Genomic DNA, 16705 nt, shown 5'->3' with positions numbered 1-16705 from the left:
AGGGCGGTAAAATTATCACTTAGTATGTGATAACCGCGGAGGACTGCTAACACCGTCTCTAGAGGAAGGGCCTGTCACAGCATCCTACCCTGGGATTCCAAGCCTCACTTCTGTCCCAGGTGCTTGTGATCTCGGGAGATGCAGCTAGAGCATACAGGACTTGGAAGGCCTGCTGAAGGCAGCTCTCCACAGGGCTGTTTCTCGGAGGTTGTTACCCAAGGTAGGATAGGGCTTTTTGGTGGGATGCCTGCCTTTGAGTCACTTAAGTTCCTGTGGGAAAGCCAAATACATTTATTGGTTCACAAAACTGGGCTTGGGTGGAGTCTCCGTTGTCTACTGTCGGTGCTAAATTTAGAGCTATTGGGTGTTTGTTCAGCCTCCTCAGGAAAAACAACGCAACACCAGCCTTTTTGCTCCTCCCGCAAGACCCCAGGCCTCTGTACCCCTGACTTGAATCACCTTCAAAGGGGAGAAAATGAACAGGTAACATTGGTGCAGACTCTAGGTAGAGGTGAACCTGCTCCCCCACCCCGTCCTCAAGAAATAATCAGTAATGGGGTGGGAATGTAGCTCAGCAGAGTGTTCACCCAGTGCGCCAAAAGTCCCGAGTTCAACCCCCAGTACCAGATAAGCAAGGTGGCCGGCACACACATGCCTGTCACCTCAGCTTTTGGGAGGTAGAGGCGGGAGAAACAAGAGAGTCCAAGGTCATCATCAGATACACAAGAGCAAGGCCAGTCTGGGCTACACGACACAGTCTCAAAACAAAGATGCATAGTTAGGAACATGGGAAGTGCTGAGGACATAGTCCCTGATAGGGCAGCCCAAGTTCAGGGTGTGTGTGTGTGTCTAAGACACCCCAGAGCACTGTAGAGAAACCAGCTTAACGATGCTCGGTGCATGTTAGGCCAGCACTCTGAGTCACATCTACAACCCCAACCCTAAATATTTGTTGAAGGAAGGCAGGCTCACATCTGTCGGGAGAGAGAGAGAGAGAGAGACAGAGAGAGAGACAGAGAGAGAGAGAGAGAGAGAGAGAGAGAGAGAGAGAGAGAGCAAGCAGTAGCCTAACTTGAGTCTTTGGGTCCCATCCAAAACATGAGGATGTTTTGCACCCAAAACAACAGGGACGCTGGGGAGAAGCTCAGCAGGACAGTACTCTGCAATTTAAATTCCCTACAGTTCACTAGCCTCTGTATCTCCTTTGGGTGTCAGAGGAGAAAATAGGAAGGGAACACACAGGAGACTTAAAAACAAAGTTATTTTGGCCAACCCAAGGTGTCCAGGCTTCATGACAATAGCTTTAGACGATTCTGCTCCTGGGCTGTATAGAAAGTTGCCCTTGCAGGACAACTTTTCACTAGGCTCTGGTATAATAAGAATGGGCTCTACAGTTTGTACAGCTGAATAGGAAGTGGAAATATGGGGTTCTAGCTGGGCATGGTGGTGCATGCCTTTAATCCCAGCCCTCGGGAGGCCAGCCTGGTCTACAGACAGAGTTCTAGGACTCTTTAAAAAGATTTATTTATTTATTTATTTATTTATTTATTATGTATACAACATTCTGCCTCCATGGATGTCTGCACGCCAGAAGAGGGCGCCAGATCTCAGTACAGATGGTTGTGAGCCACCATGTGGTTGCTGGGAATTGAACTCAGGATCTTTGGAAGAACAGTCAGTGCTCTTAACCTCTGAGCCATCTCTCCAGCGCCAATAAATAAATCTTTTTTTTTTTTTTTTTGGTTTTTCGAGACAGGGTTTCTCTGTGGCTTTGGAGCCTGTCCTGGAACTAGCTCTGTAGACCAGGCTGGTCTCGAACTCACAGAGATCCGCCTGCCTCTGCCTCCCGAGTGCTGGGATTAAAGGCGTGCGCCACCATCACCCGGCATAAATAAATCTTTAAAAAATAAAAAAAAATATTAAAAAAAGAGCCAGGTGGAAGTGGTAGCGCATACCTTTAATCCCAGCACTCTGGAGGCAGAGGCAGGGAGATCTCTGAGTTCAAGTCTGGCCTGGTCTACAGAGCAAGTTCCAGGACAGGTAGAGCTATGCACAGAAATCCTGTCTTGAACACCTTCTCTCCCCCAAAAGTTGCAGCTTTTCTAAGCCCTTTGGATCTTGGTCACTACACAGGAGGCACACTCATGAAAGTGAGACCCTGTGTGTAATTCAGCCTGTGAGCGCCTGCCCATTGGGCAGTGGTGAGACAGAGGCATCCCCTGGCCTTCCCTCCCCCCACCTTCTCTCTGAAGCTAAAAGCCCAGCACAGGTGATGGAAACATCCCACGAGAGGCTAAAAATACAGCTGAGTGTGTCTAGGTCATGGCACTCACGGGCTCAAGGTCTTTTGCTCAGCTATGTGGTGTTGGCCTCCGACGGGAGCAGCCCCAGATGCTCGCTTCCGTGCTTTGCATGCCTGGGAGCTTCGGAGCCTTATTTCATGGAAAGAATGAGGACATTCATGGAAGCCCCTTGCCTTCAGGAAGATGCTGCCATCCGAGTCTATTTGCCTGTTTACACTTTCCAGTCAAGTCCTTTCCTCTTCCTGGGAGGCCTACCTAAGCTGGTGGGGTTTGGCTCAGTCTGGCATTTAAAATTGGAATGATTTTGCTCAGACACTGTCATGTTGCAGACAGCCACAACACAAGGGTGTATGGGCCAAACATCTAGAGATTTTACTTGCCAGGCGAAGTGGTACACACCTTTAAGCCCAGCACTTTAGAGGCAAAGGAAGGAAGGTCTCTGTGAGTTTGAAGCCAGCACGTCCAAACACAGGAAGCTCCATGCTATCCAGGGCTACAGAGTGAGACACTGTCTTAAAAAAATTCCTGTGCCTTGCAGTGTGTATGATCATAAGATCATATCCACAGAACCCTCCCCCAAGTGTCAAGAAGGAGGGCCCTGAGAACCAATGAGATGCTTCAGCAGAGCAAGACCCATGCCACCAAGGCTAGTGACCTGATCACTGGGACTCACATAGCAGAAAGAGAGAACTGATTCCCGTAAATTGCCATCTGACCTCCAAACTCAAGCCTTCAAGTACACGGGCACACACACATAGAAAGACACACTAAGTGAATAATGTAATTTTAAATACACACACACACACACACACACACACAAAGAGACTGGGAATATAGGTTAAGTAGAGTGCTTGTCTTGCATGCATGAAGTTGTGGGTTTCATACACGGCACTGACTAAACTGGGTGTCCATACACCTGTAATCTCAGCATTTTGGAACAGGTAAGGCAGTGGAAGGCCAGCCTTGGATGCAAAGTACAGTCTCACCAAAACTCCAGGATGAACAAAATAATTTTGTCTCTGTCTTTCTGTCTGTCTGTCTAGATCAAGCACATGGGCTTCCCCCACTGAACAACTACCCATACCCATCCGTTCCCAACATTTCAAACAAACATCGGATTGTTCTCTGGAGTTATGCCTGGCTCAGCACTGTGTTGTTTACTGAGCCTGCCTCCCCAGGTTTCTAGCTCAAGAATCTAGTGATAGGAAATTCAAGAGAGTCAGAAATCCACTGTTCTGATGGAGTATGGGAAAAGAAAGAATCTTGTCCTGGTACAAAGCACAATGTGTGGGTATGTTTGGGGGAAAATATGAAATGGAGTCATCTTGAGTTTAAAGTCAGGTGGCAACTGGCCCGAAGGTGAAGAGAGCACCAGTCACCATTTCTGGGGCAAGGCCTGTGACTGGTGACATTCAGCGCAGTCTCTAGGCCACGGTATCACAGTGCAGTACTCTCCACATTCTCTCCCAAGGTTTTCTGTCCTTTTGCACCATGGACCTCAGCTGTGTCCCCCTATGGGTGTGGGAGCTTGCTGCGTGTGTGCCAGGACAAGGGGGAATGCCACTGGAGCTCGAAGGGTGGAGCCATAAAGGGAGAAGACAAGACTCCTAAAAGCAGGCTCAGCTCTTCTTGATTAGCTGGTCTTCCAGAGAGAAAATAAGAGCTGAGAAAAACTAAAGAGAAGAAAGAAAGATTACAGGAGCTAAAAATACTAGGAAGAAAGCTTGGCTGAGTATCAGAGAAGGACAGATGTGTTTCCAAATAGAAGCATGGGCTCGCATATGTCAAGGAGCTCAGCTCAAACATGTGGGGAGCAAGGAGACCAAGCTCAGCAGAATACCATAAAAAAGGTCCGTAGAGCAGGACGCACAGGATCAAGGCGATAGGGACACCCTCCTCTCTTAACCCCAAGCACTCCTACCCAAGCACTAACCAGGCCTAACTCAGATTCCTATTGGTCAAACCATATGTGCTCAGGGTGGTACTGCCATGAAATTGATCTCACCGCCCAGATCAAATGATGATACCAAGGACCAAAACCCTCACTGCGGGTTCAGGAACCTGGGCCAAATAGTATTTGGAGCCTGACTTAAGGAGTCTAACAATCTCTGAGGGAAGACCCTCTGAGGAGCCTAACCACTTTCCTTACTGTGGCCACAGTTGCCTCTTTCCCGTGCCATCTAGCAAAGAACTTTCCAAAGATGCAGTGTTCCAGAAAATTCCACAGGCAGGTGAATCACAAGCTAATGACCAGTCTATGCTGTGGAGCTGGGGGCAGAGCTCAGTGGCCAAGCACTTACCTAGCTATCGGAGGGAGGGACGGAGGGACGGAGGGAGGGAAGGGAGGTGAGAAGAGGGAGGGAGGGAGAGAGAGAGAGGAGGTGAGATGAGGGATGCATTAATAGCCAAGCTGCGTCAGAAACCCCTTTTCTACCTGAGAGAGCCCATTGTTTGGCTTTATAAGCCAGCCTGATTCATACAAAACCCTGAGACGAGGATCATACCAAAGGTTGGATCATGCCACCTAAGACTATGGGCAGCAATGACTAGTCACAATGGAACATTAATAAAAGCATTATCTACTTTCTTTTTAAGCATTTAAGAAATATTTATTGTGTGTCAGCAGGTGTATGGAGGTCAGAGGCCAGCTTGCAGATGTGGGTTTTCTCTTTCCACTGGAGGTCAAACTCAGGTCACCAGGCACAGTGGCAAGCACTCTTGCCTGCTGAGTCATCTCAGGAGCCCTACTATCTGCTTTGAAATAGACTTTATTATTATTGCTGTTGTCATGTGTGTGTATGTATGTATGGATGGGATATAAGTATGTTGTATGTGCCGTGGCACACATGTAGGGATCTGAGGACAGCATTGTGGAGTTGGTTCTCTCTTTCCACTTTTATGTGGGTTCTGGCAATTGAACTCAAGGCAGCAGGATTGCACCGTCGGGCAGGCAGCAGGATTGCACTGTCAGGGCAGCAGGTCCGCACAGCCGGGCGGGCAGCAGGATTGCACCTTCAGCCATGCAGCAAGCATCTATTCATTGAACCATCTTTCTGACCCTCATTATCTACTTTCTCTTTAACGTGATTTATTTAAAGCTGAGTGTAGTGTCACATGACTTTAATCCCAGCACTTGTGAGGCAGAGGCAGGGAGATTTCTGTGAGTTTGAGGCCAGCCTGGTCTACATAGTGAGTTCTAGGATAGTCAAGGCTACATGGTGAGACCTTGTCTCAAAAAAAAATAGATTTATATTTATGTATACATGTGTTTCTATGAATGCATGCCATGTGTGTGGTGTCCATGGAGGATGCAGGAAAGCATTAGATTCCACAGAGTTATAGGTGTTTGTGAGCTTCTGAGAACTGAACTTGAGTTCCCTGGGAGAACAGGAAGTACTCTTTACTGCTGAGCTATGGCTGAGCCCTCTTGCTGGCTACTATCTGTAGATATATCATATCTCTCAATTCAATATGTATCACCGGAAGACAAAGTGCCATGCTTCTTCCTTCAGAATCCTAGTGCAAGGTTATCACATATTCGGCTATGTGGGCAACCGTTCCAGGAACTCCCTCTGCATTGCTTGTTCTCATGGTGAACCTTTTGGAGATGCTGTTACTATTCCTGTCTCATGGAGAAGAACATTCCAGTTCAGAGCTATGCATTCGTTTGTCTGCTGAGTTATGGATTGGGAGTACCAACTTAGATCAGAACAATTTCTGAGCCTAGAGAAACTCTTGTGACTAGACAGGACTAGACCTGAGCTCAGGGGCAGTGGCTGGATAGACCAGCCAGAGAAAAGGCAGAGTCCCTGTGACACTGTGAGTGGCCCAGAGCAAGGGCTATGCAGATTGTGGCTAGGTCTACTGGCCATAGGGCCTGGGGCATTGTTTTTGAGCAACTTGTGACTCAATTTCTTCATGTGTAAAGTAAGGGTGGTAGCAGCACCCATATCCACGTGGCTGTGGGTAGCATTTCATGACACGAGCCTGAACAGCAGCTGGCCTTCATGAAGTATTCAATAAATACTAATTTTACTGATGCAGAAGAAATAGCACAAGTGAAGTTACTAAGGGTTGGGTTAAGAATGAGGTGTACCTTTAGGGTACGGTCAACTGAAAGTGAGCCATGCTGAGTCAAAGTGGACGAGTGCCGGGCTGGAGCAATGGCCACACACTTGAGAATGCCTGAGTTTGGTTCCCAGCACCTGCATCCACATGGTGGCTCACAGCTGCCTGTAAGGGCTCTGGCATCTTCCTCTGGCCTTCATGGCCACTTGCACACACACAAATAGTAAAATAAATCTTTAAAAATAATATAAAAAATGAAGAGGGGGGCTGGGGATAGGGGTCAGTGATATAGAGTGTCTCTAGCATGTTTGATAGAGTGTGTTTCTAGCATGTTTAAGGCCCAAGGTTCAAATGGCCGGCATTGGGGAGGAGGGAGTTGTTTTGAGACACTCATGTGAATGGCTATGTGCCAGAAGGCTCCCAGTGCTTCTCAGAAGCCAAGCTGTGACTCTCCATCACTGAATGGCAAAACTAATACAGTAAACATGGTGGACAACCTTGGAAGTGAGAAAACTAAACTTGTGATGGGGAAGAATGCTAGGCATGGTGGCAAATGCCTATAATCCCAGTACTTAGGAGGCTGAGGCAGGAGGATCATGAGTTGCAGATCCCAGTCTAGGTAGCATTACACAAGGAGACTTGGGGCAGGGGAGGGGAGTTGGGGAAGGGAAGGAAAACAGAATGATTCTCACAATGGCTTCCTGTCGCTGACTAGTCTCTACCAAGCAGAGCTGAACGTAGATGGTAACAGTCTGGAGACCTACCAGCGTGGTGCCATCTCTCTAGGATTCACGGGTTTGGAAGGATGTTTGCTTGTCTGGTTTTAGATATTTGCAAACCCTTCCCAAAGACAAACCTTTTCCAATGGCCTGCTCTAAAACTGACCCACCTCTTGGGAGGTGAAGCCAGAGCTTGCTGCTGAATAGGTCTCATTGTCTTCCCAAGTGTCTGTGGGTCCAGATGCCATGGGACTGGGGGTGGCTCTACCACAGGGCAGCCTGTGTTGCGGTCGGCCTGCCAGCTTTGATTCTCTCCAGGGACAACAGCTGAAATTTCAAACAGGCAACACATGGTGATTCCAGGAGTCCCTGCCAGACTCATCCTTTGTTTTTCCATAGTGTCACTTCCCTCCCACTCTGGAAGGAGCCTTCTTTGGCGTTCTGTGTATGAGAAAAAAAAAAAATCATAACCACCAACAGGACCAGCACCTGAGAAGGGGTGAGTGAGGCATTGCCCAAGAGTTCCCAGGAAGAGGCGGTCTTTGTTCTCATTTCCAGGACTTTACAGTGCTAACAGCTCTAATTACTGCATTGGCCATGTGATGTCAAATAAAACCACAGAAACCATGTCATCTCCTTGGGCGAGAGACATAGGGAGAGGTGCTCAGGGCTGCAGGGATGAGTTCTTTCATTTCTGGTCCCTAGCCTTGGCGGCTATTTTGATCTTCTAAAGTACCCTCTTTTATGTGCACGGAGAAGGGCACTTGTGCGCACATAAGGATGTATTTCCACATCTGCACCCACATAATATGGTCTGCATGCTTGGTGGTTTTTTACACAAAGCATGCTCCCTAATAACATCAGGATTTTCTCCCAAGCCTTTAAGGGAAAATGAAGACTCCAGAAGTTCGGAGCTTTTTCTAACATCATTTGATCATAAAATCTAATTATGTAATACCTGCCCACACCCACATCACAAACCAAAGTGACATCACAAATACTGCAGTGAATGGCTCCAAACTGGCTGTGTGCCAGCCAGAATCTAGACAGTGATTTGCCTCAGATAAGACAGGTGACTAGACTAGAAATATAAAAGCAACAACAACAACAACACACACGATGGGGGGGATACACATTTCTTCCCCCTACTAATGTAGCTAAAATACAATTTAAGGCAACTGACATATGGCAAGGTAATTATTACTTTTAAAAAGATTTATTATGTGTGTGAACCTAATATGTGCACCACATATATGCAGGAGCCCAACGAAGCCAGAAACAGGCACTGGATCCCCTGGAACTGGAGTTGCAGGTGGCTATGAACCTCCATGTAGGTGATAGGAAACCTGGTCCTCTGCAAGAGCAGTCAGCTCTCGGCTGCTGCTGAGCTCTCTATTCCCTAAATTGGTAACTCGAATCTATCCATTGTTCCCTTGCTCTTAGCCAGTCCCAGGGAGTATGTTTTGGTCTTTATGGATCCCAAAGTGCATTTCCCTATTGGGTGGCTTTACCAGGCTCTTGCTATCAAGTTAGAAGGTGTATTCATGGTCCAGCAGGATTTACTTGCTGTCATCTGTGTTTGAATGTGCATGAGTTGTGACCACAGCCTTTGCAGAAATCTTGTAGGACTTGCTTTTCTTTTCTGCTTGCTATGGATTATCTTTCCAGTAGGCAAACTGTCTTATGCTCTTACCAAGCTCTTCCTGACTCCAGCTTCCTGCCCCGGCATGCTGTTCTTTAAGAACCAAAATATCATCATGACCTTTTAAAATTCACATCTTTCCCTTACTTGGTATAAAAGAGTCTAGATGAGCAGGAGGCACAACAACACGACTGCTAAGACCAGGGGTAAAGGAATAGCATGTGAAATGATGTTAGTTTCTAACATACTTTCTAATTTCTGTGTGGGAACTTCTCTTTAACAACAAAAACCACTTCCTCTTTATATTTCTAGCACCCAATTAATGTGAGACAAGAGTCCAGCATCCCTACCTATGGACAACCCATGCCATTAAACACCAAGCTTCAGGACTGCTATGTGGCTTTGCCAACATCCATGTGGGCCCCAGCACCAGGTGCCACCTCTTGTTGGGAAGTGGTAAGGAGCCATAGATTGCCTATTTGTTCTCTCTGATCAAAGTTGTGCTCAGACGACAACGGAAGGGTAAATGCCACAGTATGCCTTCTCAACTCAGAGAAGCAAAATCCTCCAAGGGACTGAAGCCATGAACGGCACATGCTACCTTTAAACGTTTTTGTTTCCAAAAGGAAGTAGCCCATATGATCCAGCCTCTCAGAACGCCTCTGTTGCAGTCTCCTCAAAATTCCGCATCCAGAACAACTTCAAAGCTGCTAGCTGAGACGGTCCAGCCTCACAGACTGTCCAGCCAGGACTTCAGATAAGCTCTACACTTTTTCATCACACAGAGACTAAACAAAAAAATGATATAACCAGCTCTCCCAGGACTTGACCATTATCCCAATTTTCTCAGGGTCCCCTAAATATGCTGTTGCCCCCAGATAGCAGGAAGCAGTCTAGAGAACAAAACACCCACATTCCCAAAAGGTGGGGTAAGTGGGTTTTGGTCATTTGGCATTTGTTATCATTTTGAGTGGTGGAGGTCACAAGTTGTTATTGGCAATGGTCAGGAAAAATGCTGAACAAAGGAGATTAATTAGATTCAAGTATCTCTTTCTCTCTCTTTTGGTTTTTTAAGACAGGGTTTCTCTGTGTAGCTTTGGAGCCTGTCCTGGAACTAGCTCTTGTAGACCAGGCTGGCCTCGAACTCACAGAGATCCGCCTGCCTCTGCCTCCCGAGTGCTGGGATTAAAGGCGTGCGCCGCCACCACCCGGCTGTTAGAAAACTTTTAACTCACCAAGATAGGATAATATTTCCTCTAAATCGTTAAATACAGATAGACTGGATATTGTAAATGTAATTCTTACCTGATAATTGTTATTACATATAGCTTTACTTGGTTAGAGTTAAAGCCGTTCCTTTTTATTTAAAGGGGATTGCTGAGGAATATTTGTTTATACTGTGATGTCTCTTTGCCAAGGCACTGAATAGCCAATAGCTAGGCAGGAAGAGGTTAGGGAAGTCTTCTGGAACATGGAGGACTCTGGAAGGAGAAAGGTAGAGACATGAGGAGACACAGAGAATGGGATTCGCAAGATGGAAGAGAGGTAATGCCATGTGATGGGACGTAGATGAACATAAATGGGTTAAATCAGAATAGCTAGTTAGGAACAAGCCTAAGTTATAGGCTAAGCGTTCATAATTTTAAAAAGTCTGTGTCATTATTTGGGAGTTGACTTGTTACAGGCACAGAGAGACACAGAACAAGAAAGGCCAGCAGGCCAGCTACTGGGCACTCCAGAGCACAGAGGGCCAGCAGGCCGTACCAGAGAGGTAACCAGTGACCAGTGGTGATGAGATGGGTTGGGGAAGGAAAAGCTCAAGGCAGAGATTTTACCATACAGATTTATATATCCAGGCGATGAAAATCCTGACTCATGTATCCACACCTACGGTACCAATAGCCTGTGAAATTGCATTCAGAGAACTTGTCTCGCCAGAGGCCTAACCTGATGAATCCAGTTCTGTTGTTTCATGGTGGCCGGCAGAGCTCAGAGTATGTTCAAATCCCAACTCTGACAAACCATTGTCTTGATTTTATCCTATAAACTGACACTGGCCCTTCTCTCACAGGGTTCCATGAAGACTAAATGAATTAATAGATGCAAAGGCCTTTTGAACAGTTTGGCAAAGAATGAATAACTAGGAGCCCGCTTAGTGTGCAATAGATGTCAGTTGTGGTTATGAGCTTCTTAAGCTCTGCGGCTTTGGGCAAACCAGTGCTCATTTCCCCACCTTTCAGTCTGTCTCAGTGGACTTCACGGGGTTCTAGAGACGACAAACAGTGCCTTATGCGAAAGTATTTGGTAACTAGACTGTGCTAGGAGCATGCTGGTTGTTGCCACAGTGAAGATTCTGAGACACAAATCCCTGATTATTCTGAGCTCCCAAGTTTGAACTTCGACGTCTCTGCTTTCTTCTTGGCGTTGAGTAAAGAAAGTTCAAAGGAAAAAAAGTAACAGTCAGCCAAGATCTTGAGGATAGATACGCCAAATATGCAGCTGCTACCCAAGTGTTGTCCAGGGGCAGTGGGATGACAGCCTGGAAGGTTGCTTCCTGAAACCCAAGAGGGGCAGCAGCTGGAGGACATGCCAATCAACCATGGCATCAGGCTCTGCACCATGCTGTGGTGGAGTCCCCGTTGTGAGATCCTTCTAAAACCCCAAGAGGTACAGACTGGAGCTAGGTAAAGCCATTAAACAAAGGCTCCAAGAAGCTCTGCACAGTCAGCTGCCACCAGGAGTGCAGAGAGGAACCTGGAGCTGAGTGGGGAGCATGGCTGCTGTCCCTGATGAATGAATGGCCCAAGCTAAGATGAAAACTAACGGGAACTCATAGGATTGAAGTGTCCTCTGCAGTGGGTCTGAAAAATAAACTGTACCCTTCACCCAATCTCAAGGTGTAGTAACTACCCTCCCTGGGAAAAGAGACGAAGTCCCCAGGCTTTATTATTATTATTTGGAGATAGACTCTCTCTACATAGACCTGTTCTAGAACTCACTATGTATATCAGGCTGGCCTTATACTCAGAAATCCACCTGCTTTTGTCTCCCAAGCACAAGAATTAAAGTTGTAAGCCACCATGCCCAGCTGGGTTTTTGGGGTGGTGGTGTGGGGGGTGAGGATATGGGGTAGGGCAAGGCAGCTATGGGGGATTGAACCTAGAGCCTTGATTGCTGGCACTCTATCACTAGGCTGAATACTGAGCACATTTACTTTTTTTGAGACAGGGTTGCATTGAATTGCACAGGCTAGCCTTGAATGCACTCTGTAGTCCAGGCTGGCCTGGAAGTTGTGGTCATCTTGCTTTAGGCTCCTGTCACACACTGCTATGCAAGGATAAAGCCCACAGACTCTAGCCAACTCTGATGACTGGAAACGCCTCACAACTTGGACTCTTAACAGAAGCAGAAGTTCACAGGGAGTCTCTGAATAACAGTGCTCAGAACACTGGCTTGTATAAAGTAGCAGACTCTAGACTTCAGCCGACCACAGCAATGACCACATGTAACACATACTTGATAAAATTGTATTTTTTTACAGTCATTTGTACAATTTGTTACAAAACCATAGAAGACTACAACTTGCTTTAAATCATTTTTGGTCTGCAAATATGTAAAATCTGTGTGCAATTATCATGTATTTACAGGGTCTTGTTAGTCATTTTCAATGATTATTTCAACAATATCACACTCTCAACATAAGACATGGCTTAAGATAAATATATTAGTAAATAAATATTCTGAGAACATATTTCCATAAATGAAATGTGTTGCTATACATATACAGAATATACATAAGTTGTTTTCTAGCTTTAAAAACAGTTTTTCAAATGGTAATGTTGAAAAGAGCCCTTAGATCATTTTATCACAAAGCCTTTACAGCAAAGTCTTTACAAAAGTCTTAAGTGCTATGGAAGAAATTTTTTTTAAAAAAAGTGTCTCGTTAGACCAACAATACAAAAAGTTTATGGAAGGAACAGAAAAAGGCTGATCAGTTTAAAAGATGATACTTTCAACTAATTCTTTTATAGACCCACATTTAAAAAACATTAGTCCTGTGTGAACTTTGAGATCAGAAGACACAGGGGCAGGCTTGAACCACAGGACTAAAGATGGAATCTAATAAAATGACCTGGGCCTGGAGGAGAGGAACTGTGAGCCAAAGGAGCTGTGAAGAGGTATCTCACGGATCAGAATGCCCAACCTTTCCTTTTCATCTGGCTCTAGACTGCTACAGTTGACATGGCTGTTTTACACCCAGGGGTGGTATCAAGTTTATACTAGCTATCACACACACTTAGATGGTACAAAGGTTCCCAGGGGAAAGTGAGGTGCTCCTTGTCCATGATTATGCAATTACCACACACTACTGATCTATTTCTGCCTCCCCCTCCTCGAAAGAGGGTACTTGGAACTTCAAAGACACAATTTCTTTTTATTGAAATGGTGACATGAGACAGTTGACAGGTGATTTTGTTCTGGTCTGATGAGGGAACACAAAGATGGTGATTACTTCTAAATCTTCCTTTTGTTTCTACTACCCCCAAACTACAACAACTACAAGTGCTTGTCCCCCACCACTGCCACTCTTTCAGAGGATAGCTGGACCTGTTCATCTGACTTCTTCCAGTGGCATTCAAATTCTCTATTCTTTTCTGTCTTAAGACTATTGAGAAGTGGTTTTCTAGCCAGGGCAAAGACAAGTCTTTCTGGGGTTTGTTTCAGCCAAGGGAGAGATATGCACATGCAGACACTAAAAATGGAAAAAAAAAAGTACAACCTGAAAAAACAAACATTTCGACAGTAAGAAGCTGCAGCTTTGCAGTTCATGTTAAAAGCTGTGCCCCATTCCCACTGCAAAGTAATGCAAGCTCTTGTTCTTAGCAGCTGCAACTCCTGGCCCCAGAAATAAAGGCAACCCCGATCACATGTCAACAGCTTAGGCCCTTCTCACACCCTCACCAACAGGTGCACTGAGCACAGCCTGGAGGAGGAGCCTTCAAGCAACAGACCCCCAGAGTTGGGCGGAAGAACAGATTTTATGAAAGCCACTTCCTAAAGGGTGAATGGCTGGATCACCTGATGTGGGGACTTCTTTCTGTCAGATCCTGGCTAGAAAAAAGTCAATGTCCTCATCTAAAGACGGGGTTCTAAAGAACAAAGCATTCCGATGGTCTCAAACTGTGTAGTCTGGCCCCTGGATTGACTTCCTGGGAGTCTGACTGGAAGAGGGGTCATTTCTATCTCTGGTAACATAGGGTAGTCCCTGTTTCCCCAGGTTTCAAGGTTCCCATTCTGTAACTGAGCTTTCAGATCCACTAGGCCAAACTCTTTCCGATGGCAAAAGATATCGGCTAAATGAATGAATAAAAGTGACCAGAAAAGCTACTGACACAGGGCCAACCCGATTAGTTTCCTCTAAGGAAAAGAAAAACATTTTTTTAAGAAAAAGGACTATATTGGACAAAAAGGATTACAATCCCTGAAGTAGTTTTCAATAAATTCTCTCCCTTTTAAAAACAAAACATCTTAAAAACAACAAGAACGACAAAAACAACCAAAAAAAAAAATGGTTTGGGTTTAAAAAACTCCCTTCCCCTTAAAAAAGAAGAGGCCGGGAAAAAACATACAAAAGGCTACCCTTTGGGTCTGAACTATCTGATAGTCTGTCTCGTGGAGAATCAGTACATAATAAATAGTGCATCAGGCAGACAGGCTAGCAGACCTCTGCTGGTGGGGTGAGCCACTGCAGTTACCAGGCAGAGGCCCAAAGAGCCCTGAGGCCTTTTTCTGGGGTTGGAAAATTGATTCAAATGAAGTTTAGTGCACGCCCCCATGGGTCAAGTATATGTTGACTAGAAAGGCAACCAAAGGGGGCAGTAGCTGGGGGGGGTGTGGCTGCCCCTAGACCCATGGGCACAGGTGTGTCCCAGCATGCCTTTTTTCAAGGGGCGGTGTACTGCTGCTGGGTGAGAGGAGCACTTGTTTCTCCAGTCCCATAGGACACCAAGGCCACAAAGCAACATTCCTCCTGGGTGTCTGTCCTGCACACCCCATTCAAATCACCTCTGCAATTGATGGCACAAAGTCCAGAACAATTTTACAGAACTTGAGAGCTGGACAGTAAAGGGGAGAGTTTCTCTTCCTTGCCACAGTGGTCAGAATGCAGGAGAGGGCCTAGTGACAGGACTGGTCAGTCTTGGATTCTGCTGGGACAAAGGTGATGACCCAAAGGAACAGAAGACAATGGGCACAATGCTCCCCAACAACCTGGGGCATAGGCAACAATGGTTTGACACCTCTCCTTTCCCTCCTGTTCCTAGCAGTTCCATGGTTGCCTACAAGGTTTGGGCAGGAGAGGTAGAGCTTCCCAGAAGCCCTGAAGTCCAGATTTGCTTCAAAAAAGGGAAAAAGGAGAGGCAGCTTTGCATTGTTCCTCGGAGTTTGTACCCCTATCAACTAGCTTTTTACTTCAAGTTTCTGGTTCATTTTCAATAAGGCAGGTGTAACCCTGAGCTTTTCAAAGGCCTGAGGTCCCACCAAGGAGACAACAGTATCGACACATGATGTGGTTCATTTAATGCAGCAGTGATCTTTTTTCATCAAAAGTTGGTGGTTAGGGTTCTTTAAAATATATATTTAAATAACTTTTTACATTTATATATAACATCTTAGAAAAAAAAAGAGAACTCAATCCCACACACCTCAGAACCCCAAACACACATTACAAAACAGAATAACACATTATTAAAAGAGACAAAGGACTCAAGAGATTTTGTCTGTTGGTTTGTTAATGGGAAGGGGATGCCACAGGAGGCTCACATTTTGGGTTGAGAAGGGCTCTCTTTATTACCACTTTTGTGTTTGTCAAAACTAATATATATATATATTAATATACTAATATATATATTATGTACTAATATATATATTAGTTTTGAAGGAAGCCAGACTTAGAAGTCTCCGTACAGTTTCCGATTTTTACAAAAGAGTTCCTTCTGAGCTCAAGCTCCCGTACCGATGCCTGGGCCAGATCCTGGTCCTGGGAGAGAGAGGGAGAAGAGTCAAGGTTGTGGAGAGCTGGCACAGCAGGCTTTGGGCAGTATGTACCAAGTAAGGTGGGCTCTTGGAAGTGGCAGTTCACAATGGTGGGTGGACTATGTGAGTGGCAGGGGGAGGGATAGCAATGGCTTCTTTCCTGAGGGGCTCAAGTCTACACAGTTGTCTCTGGGGACAGGTCTTCCTTTTTTAGCTATACAGTCTTCTGGAAGTACTAAGATGTCATGGAATCATAATGTAGAAAACTGAATTCCTAGTGGCACTGAAGAAGCAGGGAAGACAGATCACACAGATCTTCCCACAAGGACTTAGGGAAGAGCAGAGGGAGCAAGAGAGACACTGATAAGGAAAGGAAGGCCACTGAGCTGAGATCTAGAGAGGTCTAGAGATGTAAATGAACCTGACATGCTGCAGGGATCAAAGGGAGAAGCTCCACTTAGAAGATATCTTATGTGTATGCCTTTAATCCCAGCACTTGGGAGGCAGAGGCAGGGAGATCTTCTGAATTCAAGGCCACTCTGGTCTACAGAGTTGAGTTCTAGGACATTCAGGGCTACACAGAAAAACCCTGTTTCAAAAAACCAAAAATCAAACCCAAACCAAATCAAACCAAAAACCAACCAAACAACCTCCCTCCCTGTCAAAGGACATCTTATAAAGGGAATGAGTCATTACAGTGTTTCTAGTGTAAGGATGGTGACTTAGGTCACCCAAATGGGACAGTAGGCAAGTACAGCGAGGTCTGTCGGGAGGACTTTGCTAAGAAGCACAGGGATGGACTAAGGGGACCATAGGAGATGCAGAACAGTTGATGAAATTGCGATTCCTATTGGGTGTGAAGTATCTGAAGGGAAGAGATGCCAACATCATGGGATTTGAGGATGGGTGGAGCTAAGAAGCAACGTTTGAAAACTATC

The 16705-nt window shown here is 45.8% G+C and overlaps 2 protein-coding genes across 2 annotated transcripts in view; one reads left to right on the top strand and one right to left on the bottom strand.

The window, feature by feature from the left end:
- The first annotated feature begins 138 nt into the window (after nt 1-138).
- Nucleotides 139-11496, top strand: CUNH22orf31 (chromosome unknown C22orf31 homolog). Its single transcript, XM_041636275.1, is given in 9 exon segments — nt 139-220; nt 377-483; nt 9045-9192; nt 9195-9266; nt 10654-10726; nt 11167-11277; nt 11279-11334; nt 11337-11384; nt 11387-11496. Coding segments are annotated over 9 exon segments (807 nt in total).
- Nucleotides 11497-12257: 761 nt separating this feature from the next.
- Nucleotides 12258-16705, bottom strand: part of Znrf3 (zinc and ring finger 3) — a 161015-nt gene continuing 156567 nt past the window's right edge. Inside the window, exon 9 of the mRNA XM_041636402.1 lies at nt 12258-15771. Within this exon, the coding sequence (XP_041492336.1) occupies nt 15734-15771 (38 nt within the window). The 3' untranslated portion in view covers nt 12258-15733. The remainder of the gene's footprint in view (nt 15772-16705) is intronic.

Source organism: Microtus oregoni, unplaced genomic scaffold (genome assembly GCF_018167655.1).
Source record: "Microtus oregoni isolate MIOR12 unplaced genomic scaffold, Mior012 000049F_ref0000343, whole genome shotgun sequence".
NCBI lineage: Eukaryota > Metazoa > Chordata > Mammalia > Rodentia > Cricetidae > Microtus > Microtus oregoni.
The sequence above is the reverse complement of the archived record's forward strand: the minus strand, read 5'-3'. Positions and strand labels throughout refer to the sequence as shown.